Source organism: Lepus europaeus, chromosome 2, assembly GCF_033115175.1.
Source record: "Lepus europaeus isolate LE1 chromosome 2, mLepTim1.pri, whole genome shotgun sequence".
NCBI classification, from domain to species: domain Eukaryota; kingdom Metazoa; phylum Chordata; class Mammalia; order Lagomorpha; family Leporidae; genus Lepus; species Lepus europaeus.
The window spans coordinates 95,874,386-95,889,857 of record NC_084828.1 but is presented as its reverse complement, the minus strand read 5'-3'; the positions used below and the strand labels follow the sequence as shown (position 1 = coordinate 95,889,857).

The window sequence follows — 15,472 nt, the reverse complement described above, 5'->3', positions numbered from 1 at the left end:
TCTACTCTGCCTGTCAAAAAAAAAAAAAAAAAAAAAAGAATTTGCATTCCCCACAGGTTCTCAGGAGATGCTGCGGCTGCTGCTAGTTCAAGATGACACTCTGAGAGCCGCTGGCCAGTGGGGATGACCCACCCAGTACCTTCACCCAGGCGGTCTCCGAAGTGTGTGCATTTTGGAATCACCTAGGCAACTTTAAAAACAAATCCTGACGCTGGCTTCCATGCCCACACATTGCGATGTAATTGGTGTGAGGTACCACCCGAGCCCTGGTGCTGTTAAAGCTAACTCATTGGAGAGCACTGATCTCGCCTCATTTCCCCTTGAGTCACCACCATCACTGCCGTCCGCTTCAGCTGCCCGCCCCCGGCTGCACAGGGGGAATTTGTCACTGACCGGTGCCGCTCCCCAGCCTCTCCTCCTGTCCCAGTCCCCCATTCCAGACTTCCTCAGGTCTCGTCCTCGCCTTCTCCCTTTCCATACACTTCTTCAGCTCCTTCCCTGCCCAACCTAAATCTGGCGCTGCAGGTTTTACTGCAGCCAACTCCTGCGCACGGCTGACATCCATCTCCTTGTCCTTCGGTTTGGCCTCATCCACCTCAACGGGTTTGAGGGGGGTGGATCTCAATCAGGCTGCTGGTGGGGCAGCCCAGAGAAACTGGCTGAAGTTGATGACACTTGACTGGAGTTTTGATGGACAAGTAAAAGTAAGACAGGACATGTCAAGGAGGGGCAGCACACCACGAGGGAGGGAAGAAGTGGAGTTTACCTGGGGATGCCTGGAGCAGGAGCCTAGCCCTTTGGGGACAGGAAGGGAAACTGCTAAGGCAGCCCCCAGCCTTAGGAAGGACACAGGGCATCAAGCCAGGGAGTTTGAATTCATCTTTATAAACAAAGTGCAGTTGATAGATTTTCAGATGACTTTCACTTAGGACATTAATGCATACTTACAGAGAATAGGGACCACCTGGAAAAGCACAAATAATAAGTTACCTGTATTGATTACCTAGAGCTTTCCACTATTACGATTGTGCTAGGATTTTTTTTCTTTTCTTTTCTACCTGTTCTTGTTTAGTTGACAGTGTGCCTTATTCCCCACCTGCACACTCGACATTGTAACATAGACACATGTAGTGGTATCAAAACTCTGCACATGTAATAGCAGCAAAAAACTCTGTCCTGTGCAGACCGTATCCTTTATTTAATCATCCCCTACAGGTGGAAGTGTGAAGGGGGAAGGGGAGACTTCACTATCATAAATGATGCCAGATTTGGAAGAACTTAGATCTTGTCAGTGATTTCTCAAGATCAACACCAAGAAAGAAATTAGTGGATCAAACAGCACAAAAGTTTTAGAATCTTTTTTTTTTTTTTTAATTTTTTGACAGGCAGAGTGGACAGTGAGAGAGAGAGACAGAGAGAAAGGTCTTCCTTTTTGCCATTGGTTCACCCTCCAATGGCCGCCGCGGTAGGCGCGCTGCGGCCGGCGCACCGCGCTGATCCGATGGCAGGAGCCAGGGACTTATCCTGGTCTCCCATGGGGTGCAGGGCCCAAACACTTGGGCCATCCTCCACTGCACTCCCTGGCCACAGCAGAGAGCTGGCCTAAAAGAGGGGCAACCAGGACAGGATCGGTGCCCTGACCGGGACTAGAACCCGGTGTGCCGGCGCCGCAAGGCGGAGGATTAGCCTAGTGAGCCGCAGCGCCGGCCAAAAGTTTTAGAATATTATTATAATTGTCCAAATTGTTTTCAGAATGTTTCCCACATGATCATTGTGAAAGGATTCACGTGGCATCTTCTCTTCCCCAGCACTTGGGTGATGACTTGTTCCGATGAGGGTTCCTGTTGTGGGGGAAGACCTGATCCATTTGCATTTCTAAAACTGCATACCAGGGGCTGAACCAAGTGGTCTAGATTGGAACTGCTCCTGTGTTCTTGCTAGTCCTAGCCTGTTCCCAGTCTCTATCTCCTCTCTTTCCTGGAGAGCTCGTGTTGAGTTGCCCTCAAAGCACCGCATGCGCTTGGTTACGGAGGAACCGGAGCAGTGCTGAAAGGCCCAAGCTCTGGGGCCGCCACAGGCTTCTGCCTGGCCCAGAGATCCTCTTCCTCCAGCACTGGCCCAGAGGAGTCTGGACAGCAATTATACTTAAGGAAAAAAGGGTTTGTTTTTTTTGTTTTTGTTTTTTTAATTTTCTAGTGAAATTGCCAGCTGGGCTTATTGCTAAATGATTTTCTTTTCTCGCCGGCGCTGTGGCTTAACAGGCTAATCCTCCGCCTTGCGGCGCTGGCACACCAGGTTCTAGTCCCGGTTGGGGTGCCGGATTCTGTCCCGGTTGCCCCTCTTCCAGGCCAGCTCTCTGCTATGGCCCAGGAAGGCAGTGGAGGATGGTCCAAGTGCTTGGGCCCTGCACCCGCATGGGAGACCAGGAGAAGCACCTGGCTCCTGGCTTCGGATCAGCGCGATGCGCCGGCCACAGCGGCCATTGGAGTGTGAACCAACGGCAAAAAGGAAGACCTTTCTCTCTGTCTCTCTCTCTCTCTCACTATCCACTCCTCCTGTCAAAAAAAAAAAAAAAAAAAAAGTGATTTTCTTTTCTGCATCCTGTGACTCCCCAGCCACACAGGGGCTCATCCCTGTGTCTCCTTCCTCTCCTCCACCAGGCGTCCACCCTTCAGGATCTCACTGAAGCCTGTGTGACACATTTTCTTCTGCACCTTGCCTGGCCGGTCAGTCACTAAGGCTTCCTCGATCCTAGAGTTCCATTACAGCTTTTTCCACACCCTCCTGCGTGTCCCCCTGGTGACCAAGGGTCCTTCGGGAAGGGGACATTTTACATCTCCAGTTTCTAACACGGTGACTGGCACTCAGTGACTGTGGAGTTAATGAGGGAGTGAGTCTCTGCTTGGATAAGGCACACAGACACTCCATCTTACATACGAGTGAGTTGAAGAGTGTAAGACTAAATGGAGATGATGTGATTTGCCAAGATCACCCTCTGAATCCTTAGTGCCTGCGTCTTGGGTTCTGTGGTTGAGATACTAGTGGTTCTCTGGGCTTCGATGCTGGCTTGCATTCTGTTCTCTTGCATTGTAGTGCCAAATTTAATGTGTGCCTCAGTATCTCTGTGACAGAGGAAGAATCTCTGTGATAGAGGGGGTTAAGTGACGCCAGAATTTGCCAAAGTGTGTTCCAGAGAAAACTGTTAAGAGAGTCCTTCAAGATGTTCATGGAAAATGGAAGTAAAAGCTTATTTTGGTCTAAAAAAATTTTTTGAAATCCATGTGATTTTCCCATAATGCTCATTTTCCACAAACTTTTTGAAGATCCTTCTCATACGTGTGGACTTCTAACGTTCTGCACCAAAATAAAATTCCTTCTAATTCCATTTTCCATCGACTTTTTGAAGCACCCTCCTAACTGTAGGCCATTTATCGGTATCACACAGGAGAAGACTTTGGTGGGCTAAGTGTGGGAAACAAGGTAAAACGATGGATCTCAGGACTTCTCGGTAGGAAGCTGAAAGAAAGAGCTACTGGACGATGGTGGAGAAGACGAAGGAAGGCTGAGCTTTGCCTGGGGGGTGGACAGCAGGCATCTCAGGGTTTTTATACCAGGGGAGATTCAGAAACCAAATTCTAAGGCAGATGGCAGAAAGCACACCAAGATCCTAGCCCCTTCCTGTATCTCCTCGGCCCCACATCTGTGTCAGCTCCTGCCCCCACCCACCCTTGCTGATGAGATCAGCCTTCATTACTTCTTTGCTGGAGCCAGGAAGCAAGGTAATGTGTGGGAAGTGATAACAACTCTAGAGTTAAAGCCATTCAACAGGAAAATTTGTTAAAAGACCAAGACATTGTAAAGCTAAAGCACTTGAGTCTCTTAAGTCCCCTGCCTCTTAGAACATTTTGTTACCAGGGCCTGTTTGAAGGAGAGAAAACACTGAACTGTCACAGCACTGTCAGATACCAAAAGCTGGTACAAAGAGCAGCGTTTTCTAAGACATCTGTCTCTGCCACTAGAGAAAGCTCTAGAAAGGTTCGCTCCTCTTTTCTCCTCCACTCCCCACCCCCTCCCTCCTCACCCCTAGATGCGCTGTTTTCATTTCTGCCCCTCCTCTACCTTCTCCCCCCTCCTCGCTCTCCTCCCCCCTCCCCGCCCACCTTCGTTTCTTGTACTTCTCTTTCTCTCTCTCCGCCCACGTGGTTTTCACAGACACCCTTAGAATGACACAATAAGCTAAGACTACCCAACGGTTATTCAACCCCCTTCGGTAAGAAGGGAACTAATTAAGTGAGTAGAGATTTAGACATTCATGGTTTATTAGGTCCAAACTCCCTCGGAGAGCCTGGAGCCTGCTCCTAAACAAACATTACCCTTTTATGGCTTCTTATTCCAAGTCCACATTAGAGGGAGGGCGCGGGGAGGCAGTGTCTTTTCACAGCCGTGGAGAAGGGAGTCCTAGAGCAGGAATGGAAGTGTCGGTGCAGGTAGACAGGGAAAGCTGTGCCTCTCACAGAGACTGATACAGTTGTTGGCAGCCGATGTCCATCGGTGAGCATGGGTAGTTTGGACTATGGAATTGTCGACATATGTGTGGGCAGCCGGAAGGTTTGTTTAACTGTCTTCATTAGAAATACATCCATCAAGAGAATGCTTTTGAGCAATAGTTAGCCTTGTAAACAAAAGAGTGAAGACAAATCCAAATACCTCCTGGCCAGTCTTAACAAACACTGTTGCACTATACCAGGAGGCACCTTGGGAGACAAAAGCCATCTGTGAAATAAACAAAAGCATGAACATAGATACAATTTTCCAGTTGGTAGATATTCATAGAACGTTAGTGATTAGTCACAACCTACCAGAAGAAAAAAGGTGCTTTTTGCCTTGATTGGCAAAGGAGTGAAGCTGACTTAAACATTTTTTTATTCTGCTTCTGTTTTAAATAAATAAAAATCGCCTTGTAAAAATGAGTCTTGGGCCCAACATCAAATGTTAATCCTGCCACTGCTTTCATAAGAAATCGGAAGGCAAAATCCAAGCCCCAGGACCTCTGAAGAAAGCATCTCCCAGGTTCTGAGTCAGAATGAGTGCCATGGCAGGGGCCATCCACTCTGTGGCTCCCAGCCCAGCACTCAATGTTTTCTGCCCCCTCCTCCTCCAGTGTGGACCCACAAAATCCACTGTAGGTAAAATATTCTTTTCCTTGGCTTCGATCAGTCCCCTGGTGTCCTAAATGAGCTGCTGAGGATGTCCAAGAAGGTTGGCTCAGCAGTGGCTTACCACAGGCCAGAGTTGAGGTTAGGTAGCCAGCAGTCATCATCCGTCCGGCCAAGGTGTTACTGAGATGTTTGGAGGAGAGAAGACTTGGTCTGGCTAGGAGAATGGCTGCCATCAACGTTCCTTCCTGTCTTGGTCCCAAACCAGTGTGCCTTTAACTGAGCTTGGAGGTTGAAAATTATTTAAGAAATTTACATTATTTTGTTGACTGGCATTGTTTTGCAGTGGGTTAAGCCACCTGGTGTGTCACTAGCATTCCATATCAGAGCACTGGTTCAAGAATGGGAGGCTCTGCTTCTGATCCAACTCCCTGCTAATGTGCCTGGGAAAGCAGTGGAGGATGGTCCAACTACCTAGCAGACCCAGCTGGAGTTCCTGGCTCCTGGCTAGTATGACCATTTGGGGCATGAACCAGTAGATGGAAGATCTCTCTTTTTCTGTCTCTCCCTTTTTCTCTCTCTCATTCTGCCTTTCAAATAAGTAAGATAATTTTTAAAAAAACAAATTTATATTATTTTACATTTGAAGAGGTGTCTTGATACATCAGTCTATTCCTTGGGTGTGTGTTCATGTTCTGAATCAAAACCTTTGTTTACTAGAGCTGGGCTTCTGTCCAAGAAAAGGTCCATGTACTGGCCCGTGAGAAATGCCCTGTTCAGAGTGAGCATGGAAAGGCCGTCTGCTGGCCTTCCAGGGCCCACCCCTGGCCAGAGCCAGCCCGAGGAACGGAAAGGCCTGAAAGCGCTGCTTGTGCTGTCTCCCCCTGCAGACCTTGGCGATCAACTCCTGGAAGTGGTGGGGCTCGAGGGAGCCATGGAGATGGGACAGATCTACACCGGCCTGAAGAGCGCGGGCAGGAGGCTGGCACAGTGCTCCTCTGTCACCATCAGGTATGCCTCCTCATGACCCCGCAGCCCCTGCTTCTCTGCGCCTCCCCAAACATCCCTGGGCAGCCATCCTCGGAGTCCAGGGCAGGGACAGTGGAGGATGAATGCTTGATAACGTTTGAAGCAATGTCTCTGTAGACCATTTCCCAAACAGGACAGCATGCGGCCATCCAGGACATCAGCTGGGGGCTCCGGCACAGCCTTCTCTGGCCCCTTCAAATGATCTGCTGAAACTATAAACAGGGGCATACAATTATGAGGTCCAGAGAACCAAGAATCCAACTCCTTGACTTGTTTTAATCCTTTCAACATATTTTTATTTGTCTTTATCATCAACTGTCCTCAGTCTCAGATGCTGCGGGGCACACTTTGATAAAAACCAGGTTCTCCGCTCTGCTCGCTCTTGGAGATGCTGTTTCCTATGCACCTTTGTTTGCTAACCCATCAGTATCAGCAGACCTGCCCACTGATGACAGTTCCTCCGGGTATGGACCACACAGTTCAGCCACTGCCAGGCTCCCGGAAGAGGTGGGGCCTATTAGAGGGGCCCCTCCCATTCCAGTGGCCTCTGTTGAATTGGTCACTTTTTGTCTTAGATGCTTCCCCACCTGAGCGTTGTGGAAGTCTTCATTCCTTTCCTTTTTCATTTGATTGCTCAGATCAGACCCATCAGTATGCTTTGGCGGCTTTCTTAGAGGTGTCCACAGAGTACAGCTTTGCTAGGTGTTTGACCACAGAACCCTCTTCTCCCAGAACCTCCTGGGCAAGGGTCCCACTCTGCTCTTGGCATCCCTCAGAAGGGCCCCACAGCTGGGCCCTGGGGTCTCTTACTTGGAGGTGTATGCCTTTCTTTATTCCCTCTGTCTGCTCTGTCTTTTCTGTTCCCCAAAGCTTTGCTCCTTCCTCTTCCTGAACCATTTTGTGAGAGGGGACCCTGTTTTCCAGATGTGTCTCTCTAGCCTGTCCATTCTCCAGGACCCCAGTGGAGAGCAGGTCCAGTTCAGCACATAGAAACCATAACTTTCTTAAAAAGAAAGGAAGAAAGAGAGTGAGAGAGAAGAAAAGAAAAAGAAAGAAAAGAAAAAGGAAAATGGATTGGGGCTGGCACTGTGGCACAGTAGGTTAAATTCTTCATGGCACAGTGGGTTAAATCCTCCACCTACAGTGCAGGCATCCCATATGGGTGCCGGTTCTAGTCCCAGCTGCTCCTCTTCTGATCCAGCTCTCTGCTATGGCCTAGGAAAGCAGTGGAAGATGGACCAAACACTTGGGCTCCTGCACCCGTGTGGGAGACCCAGAAGAAGCTCCTGGCTCCTGGCTTTGGATCAGCTCAGCTCTGACCACTGCGGCCATTTGGGGAGTGAACCAGCAGATGGAAGACCTCTCTCTCTGTTTCTCCCTCTCACTGTCTGTAACTCTACCTCTCAAATAAATAAATAAAAATCAGAGTTACAGAGAGAGCAAGAAGGAGAGACAGTGAGAGAGAGATCTTCCATTCATTAGTTCACTTCCCCAAATGGCCACAATAGCCAGCGTTGGGCCAATCCGGAGCCAGGAGCTTCTTCTGGGTCTCCCATACGGGTGCAGGGGCCCACAGACTTTCACAGGCACATTCACAGAGAGCCAGATTGAAAGTGGAGCAGCCAGGACTAGAATTGGTGCCCATATGGGATGCCGGCGCTGTAGGCAGCGGCTTCACCCACTATGCCACAGTGCTGACCCTTAAACTAAGACTTACATAGGCCACAGAGAACAGAACATCTGCTCCCTGAGGAGTCAGAAAGCCATGTGTGGGGGTGGGGCAGAGGGAGACTGTCTCTTCATAGTCAGATCTGTGTACAGATGGAAATGGAAGACATAAGCCAGGAGTCCCATCCTCTTGGGCATTCCCGGATACTCTCCTTAACCCCAGGAACAAAATGCCACTCTTTTCCTTCTGTGATTTGTCTTTGTTATTAAATATCCTTGGGGCCAGCATTGTGGCATAGCAGATTAAGCTGCCACCTGTGATGCCAGCATCCCGTATGGATGCTGGTTTGTTCTGGCTGCTTCACTTCCGATCCACACTCCCTGCTAAAGCACCTGGGAAAGCGGCAGATAGCCCCAGTACTTGAAACCCTGCCGTCCATGGAGGAGACCCAGATGAATCTCCTGGCCCCTGGCTTTGGCCTGGCCCAGCTCTGGCTGTTGTGGCCATTTGGGGAGTGACCCAGCAGATGGAAGACCTCTTTCTGTGTCTCTTCCCCCACTCTTTCAGTAACTCTGCCTTTCAAAAAAATATTTTTAAAAATATTCTCAGGCTCAGTGGGAGAAGCATCTCATCAAAACACATCTTTCTCTTCTTGCTTTATAATCAGAAACAGGACAGTTGCCAATCCGGGTGAGGGCTTCCTAGCCAGCGAATGGGAACTGTTCCCCAGTGGCCCAGCCTGCAGGCCTCCCAACGGCCTTGTGGAGGGAATTCTCAGCTCTTCCACAAAAGGAAGTCCTAGGTCTCCCATCTCCCCTAGTGAGAATCCAGATGCATAGGAGCCTTGTCTCGAACCGGAAGGTCACGCGTTCTCCTCTCCTCTCCTCCTCCCCAGAACAACGTTCCCGGATGACCCCTTTCCCGGCTAAGCCGGGTGCATAGCCCACACAACCCCAGAGTGTGCTGTGTTCCAGACAGCGTGCAAAGCAAGGCACACTCAGACCTGAGCTGTACCTGAGACACTACCTCAGAGGCCTGATGCAATCTCTCATTCCGCACAGAGGCTGGGCCCTTCCCAGTTCCCAGCGGGGAGCCGTGGGCACTGCTGCAGGCCCCCACGCTGTTGGCCCCTGTACCCTGGCTGTGGGGTCTCAGCACTCACCCTCTGCGCTGCTGCTCAGCAGGCCTCGGCAACAGAACCAGTCCGGTGCTTATGAAGACACTGGTGCCAGGGCCGGCCCCAGACGTGCCCCGTCGGAATCCCTGCGGTAGACCAGCAATCTGCTTTAAGCACATTGCCCAGGACAGAGAAGGTCTCCCTGGTGTAGGCAGCCCTGATTGCCACCACCCCCTCCTCCAAGGAGCTCACTGTGTTCTCTCACTTTTTGGGGTTCCAGGACTAACAAGCTGCTGCCGATGCAGGTAGATGGGGAGCCCTGGATGCAGCCCTGTTGCACGGTGAGTCTTGACCATCTTTGCTTTGCACCTTTGGGGGCAGTGGCTCAGTAGGAAATCGTGGATTTCGCACAATCACTGAGGGCAGCCCCTCCTCCACTGAACTCACCATCCATGCAGCCCCCTGCCAGCCTTCACGGAGTGTCTGGCACTGCGGGGCACCAATCACAAAACAGAAGAGACACAGAACCGTCTTCTACAAGCCCTTGGTTTTAGGCCGTGAATCCTGAGCCTTCATCCGCCATATCCTTCAACACCTCAATTTGAATCATTCATAGCTAATCACCAGGGAAACCAAAAAACAGAGGACACACCTTTCAAATCTAGTAGAAGTTAAAATGTGTAAGCCCCATCAATATAACAAAAGACAGAAAACAAGTGACAAGCCAACATTTAAATGCTTTCGAAGATGAAAGAGGTGCAGATTAAATGTATCGATACTGACAAAATAATAAATGGGCTAAGGTGCCATATTAAAAGGCCAATACTTTCATCTGGAGTTAAAGATTAAAATTCATGGGTGGTACAGTGGGTTAAGTCACATCCCTTAGCAGAGTGCCTGGGACAAGCCCCGCCTCTGCTTCCCACCCAGCTTCCAGCTAATGCACAGCCTGGGAGGCAGCAGACGATGCTTCACGGACTTGAGTCCCTGCACCCACCTGGGAGGCCTGGATGGAGCTCCTGGCTCCTGGCTTCAGCCTGGCTCAGCCCTAGCTGTTGCAGACATTTGGGGAGTGAACCAATAGATGGACGATCTTGCTCTCTGTCCCTTTGCCTTTCACATAAATAAACTTTGTTAAAAATTAAGAACCAAATGTATGCTTCTTATAAAAACAGTCTTAAAACAAAACAGGTAACTTTTTGTTTTAGCTTTTATCAAGTATAGAGAAATTAAAAGAAATGATAATGTTAACTCTGTTGACTTTAGGCAAACCGACACTCTAACATGCCAAAATCATAAGGTAGAATAAGGAAGGTCATTTTTATTTGATAAAAAAAAACATTAGGCCGGCGCTGTAGCTTAACAGGCTAATCCTCCGCCTTGCGGTGCCGGCACACCGGGTTCTAGTCCCGGTTGGGGCACCGGATTCTATCCCGGTTGCCCCTCTTCCAGGCCAGCTCTCTGCTATGGCCCGGGAAGGCAGTGGAGGATGGCCCAAGTGCTTGGGCCCTGCACCCCCATGGGAGACCAGGAGAAGCACCTGGCTCCTGGCTTCGGATCAGCGCGATGCGCCTACCGCGGCGGCCATTGGAGGGTGAACCAACGGCAAAAAGGAAGACCTTTCTCTCTGTCTCTCTCTCTATCTACTCTGCCTGTCAAAAAAAAAAAATTCAATTATGAAATGTAGTGGTCATAAAAATTTCAGGGGCTGGCTGTGACATAGTGGGCTAAGCCTCCACCTGCAGTACCAGCATCCCATGTGGGCACCAATTTGTGTCCTAGCTGCTCCTCTTCTGATCCAGCTTTCTGCTATGGCTGGGAAAGCAGTGGAAGATGGCCCAAGTGTTTGGGCCCCTGCACCCACGTTGGGAGATCAGGAGGAAGCTCCTGGCTCCTGGCTTCAGATCGGCCAAGCTCCAGCCATTGAGGCCATTTGGGGAATAAATCAGCAGATGGAAGAGCTCTATGTCTGTAACTCTACCTCTCTGCAATCAATTCTTTTTTTAAGATTTATTTATTTGAGAGGTAGAGTTACAGAGAGAGGGAGAGATAGAGAGAAGGGTGTCCCACCTGCTGGTTCCCTCCCAGAATGGCCACATGGAGCTGGGTCAATCCAAAACCAGCCATAGGTGCAGGGGCCCAAGCACTTGGACCATACTCTACTGCTCTCCCAGGCCATAGCAGAGAACTGGATCATTAGTGGAGCAGCCAAGAATTGAACCAGTGCCCATATGGGATGCTGGTGCTGCAGCGAAGTCTTAGCCCACTGTGCCACAGCGCCAGCCCAATCCTGGTAACTTTTGAGGAAGTAGAGAATACTTTCAAGGAATTACATACATTATCTTAAAACAAATAGTCTTCCTGCTGAATTCTTCCACACTATTAGGAAATGATTGTTTCAGTAAAATTTACCATAATACACACAAAGATAGAAGCTGCCCAATCCATGTTATGAAATGAAGACAGGTTAAAAAAAAACTTACAAAAATTTTACTTAAAAATGGAAAATTACAACTCAATCTCAAATATGAATATGATATAAAAGTTTTGATTATAATATTGGTAGATAGAATTTAATATGTTAAAAGAATCATTCATCCTTCAGAACATAGCAAAGAAATTAAAAGAAATCTTCTACTGTTAGTTTTGACAGAAAACTTACATGATAATGTAAACAGATGACCTAAAAATGTTGAGTTACATTCAGCATTTCTGATTTTTAAAAATAAAATCTGCTAGAGGAAGTGGGTATTAGCCTAGTGACTGAAACACCTGCGTCTCGCCAGCAAGTACCTGGGTTTGATTCTCAGCTCCTGCTCCTGACAGTGCAGGCCCCCAGGACTGATGGCTCCTATGATTGAGTCCCTGCCACCCACATGGGAGACTTGGGTTGTGTACTCAGTCCCCGCCCAGCCTCCTCCCTTAGGAGAGTTTGGGGAGAGAACCAGGGGGTCTCTCTCTCTCTCTCTCTCTCTCTCTCTCTCTCTCTCTCTCAATTAAATAATAAAATTTTGAAAACTTTTTGCAACATATGAACCCTAGCAAACTAAACCAGAAAGGTATCTTCAGGCGGCAGCTTTACCCACTAAGCCACTGCTCCTCTTCTGATCCAGCTCTCTGCTATGGCCTGGGAAGGCAGTGGAGGGTGGCACAAGTGCTTGGGCCCCTGCAACTTCATGGGAGACCTGGAGGAAGCTTCTGGCTTCAGATCAGCCCAGCTCTGGCCATTGCAGCCATTTGGGGAGTGAACCAGTGGATGGAAGACCTCTCTCCCTGTCTCTTCCTCTCTGTAACTCTGCCTCTCAAATAAATAAACAAATAAGATTTTAAAAAAAAAAAGAAACTTAAAATATCATAATAGTAACAACAAAAAACAAAACACTAAACTGCATGTGGAAAATGGATGAGTACCACTATGAGACTTAACCAACATAGTGAAAAAGAGTTGAGGGGCCGGCATCCTGGCGTAGAAGGTTAAGCTATGGCCTGCAGTGCTGACATCCCTTATGGGCACCAGTTCAAGTTCTGGCTGCTCCACTTCTGATCCAGCTCCCTGCTAATGTGCCTGGGAAAGCAGTAGAAGATGGCACAAGTACTTGGACCCCTGTACCCATGTGGGAGACCTGTAAGAAGGTAAGAAGCTCCTGGTTCCTGGCTCCTGGCTTCTCCTGGCCCAGCCAGGGCTGTGGCAGCCATATGGGGAGTGCACCAGCAGATGGAAGACTCTCCCTCTGTCTCTCTGTAACTCTCTGCCTTTCAAATAAATGAAATAAATCTTAAAAAAAAAAAAAAAAAAGATTTGAACACAGAAACATCTTATCAAATCCCAACGCAATTATGTTTTTTAATTTGACAAAACAAAGCAGTTCTTGGGATATTACATAAAAGAACTATAGGAAAGAACTCACAAGATATTAAAATAACCATTGGGCCACAATAATTGAATAGTGTGCTACTGACACAATATTGAATGGACAAATCTGTTATCTAAAAGCTAATGGAGAGCCCCAAGAAACCTCAGTACACATAAAAACTAACGAAGGAAAAAGAAGTATCATGTACTGATTAGACTGCTTAACATATGAAATCTAAGAAATTCCCTGTTTGGGAAAATGCCATTTTATATCAACCTCCCAGCTCGAACTATATTCCAAACATGAAAGCAAAAAAACTGCAATTTGATTAAAGAATGAACTGTTGCTAGCTATGGGATAAAAATAGGTGATTTTAAGTACACTGAAGGCAAGGACTTCTTATGGAAAAAGTGACTTATTCAACTGTTAGCTAGCTTTTAATTCTGCAATATATTTATTGACAAGGCCACAGTCAAGGTGCTTGCTCTAGCTCTCTCAGAGAGCAGGCCAGTTCCTGTAAGCCATAAGGAACAGCTGTGAGAGTACAGCACTACTGGGGAAAAAATCTTGACAATGCAGTCACAAGCAGACAATTCCCAGAAGAAACGCCACGGACTAGTATACCTATGAGATAATAGTTACTGTCACAGATTAAGAAAAGAAGGAATGGAAAGCAGGGTCAGGGTCGGTCGAAGGAGTGGGCATTTGATGCAGCAGTTAAGACACCACCTGGGATATGCATAACAGAGGGCCCACATTCCAGGCTGGCTGTGCTGCAGTTCCAGCTTCCTGCTAGTGTGTACTAGGAGAGCAGCAGGTGATGGCTCAGGTGCTTGGGTTCCTGGGAAATCCAGATGGAGTCCCTGGCTCCTGACTGTAGCCTGACCCAGCCCTTGGCAATTGTTGCAGGCATTTGGGGAGTGAACCAGCTTATGCTCGCTCGCGCTCTCTCTCTCTCTCTCTATCTCTCTCTCTATCTCTATCTCTATCTCTATCATCTTTATCTCTTTCTCCCTCTCTACCTCTCCAGTCACTAAAATAAATTTTAAATTTTTTAAAATCTTCTGTTAATGATCACATGTTTTTAAACACAGTGAGGGAGCCATGCATGTTTCACTTATCCGTTAGCACAGTGGTTTTAGTTTGTTTAAAACTCCTTGCTGTCTTGGATGTGACTGAGCGCGCTCAGACAGTGAGGCTAGAGTATACACTGGTGAGGCCATCCTGGCAAGCATCTGGAGCTAAGTATCAAGAACCAGTACAAATAGGGCAGGTATTCAGCCTAGCAATGAAGACACCTGTGTCCCTGAGCGTGCTGCCTGGCACCAGATCCTGTCTGCAGTTCCTGCTAATGTAGACCGTGGGAGGCAGGGGTGATGGCTCCAGTAACTGAGTTCCTCACACTCACATTGAAGACTTGGGTTGAGTCCCTAGCTCCCAGCTCCAGCACAGCTCAGCTCTGGCCAAGTCCTTGCCAATGAGAGAGCATTTAAGGAGTGAATCAGCGGATGGAAGCTCTCTCCATCTGTCTCTCTCTGTCTCTCTGCCTCTCGAATAAATAAATAAATAGTCTTCTAAAAGAACCATTACAAATATTAATATATATTGATCCAGTTTATTTTCTTTCCCCTTAAAATTGTTCATTCACTTCTTGGAATTGAGTCTAAGTTAAATGCAGATTATCAGAAGTACAGAGATTGATGTATAAGAATATCAATTTCTATATTATTCAGCATAGCAAAAAAAACTGGAAATTACCTAAAAACCCAACACTTAGGGAAAGGGCAAAATAAGCTATGTGAGAATCATCAAATGGAATCATTTTCTGCCATTGAGAAATCATATTTAATAAATATTTAACAACATCAGAAATGCTTGCACAATAATGTTAAATGAAAACAGCAGATTGAGAAGCTATTTTAATTTTATTTAGAACATGTAAGCATAAAAACAAACTAAAAGTAACATATGAGAAAGTTAACAGTTATTACCTCTATGTGATTTTTAAATTTTTCTCAGATTTTCTAAATTCTTACAAATGAGCAATATGTATATTAAAATGTACATTTATCAGGAAAGCTTGTCTCCTGCTTGCTATAAGATGATCTCCAGTGTTTCTCCATCACAGGTAAGTGGCATAAGTTGAGCCCCAAAATCAGAATCTTCTCCCAGAGTTAGGCAACAATGGAATCTCAAAGTTGAAAGTAGCCCTAGGGGCCAGCGCTGTGGCCTAGCAGGTAAAGCCATCGCCTGCAGTGCTGGCATCCCATATGGGCACCGGTTCTAGTCCCGGCTGCTCCACTTCTGATCCAGCTCTCTGCTATGGCCTGGGAAAGCAATGAAGATGGCCCAAGTCCTTGGGCCCTTGCACCCACATGGGAGTCCTAGATGAAGCTCCTGGCTCCTGGCTTCAGATCGGCACAGCTCTGGCTATTGCAGCCATCTGGGGAGTGAACCAGCGGATGGAAGACCTCTCTCTCTCTCTCTCTCTCTCTGCCTCTGCCTCTCTGTAACTCTGACTTTCAAATAAATAAATAAACAAATCTTTAAAAAAGAAAGAAAGTGGCCCTAGGGGCTGGCACTGTGGTGTGCTAGGTTAAGCCAGCATCTGCAATGCCAGCATCCTGTATGGGCACTGGTTTGAGTC

General features: G+C 47.7%; 1 protein-coding gene across 9 annotated transcripts in view; it reads left to right on the top strand.

Annotated features, from left to right (window-relative positions):
* Positions 1 to 15,472, top strand: part of DGKG (diacylglycerol kinase gamma) — a 214,507-nt gene that overhangs the window by 190,949 nt on the left and 8,086 nt on the right. For all 9 annotated transcript variants that reach the window (XM_062211092.1, XM_062211135.1, XM_062211144.1 and 6 more), the window contains 2 exons: positions 6,047 to 6,167; positions 9,252 to 9,312. In XM_062211092.1, the coding sequence (XP_062067076.1) occupies positions 6,047 to 6,167; positions 9,252 to 9,312 (182 nt within the window). The remainder of the gene's footprint in view (positions 1 to 6,046; positions 6,168 to 9,251; positions 9,313 to 15,472) is intronic.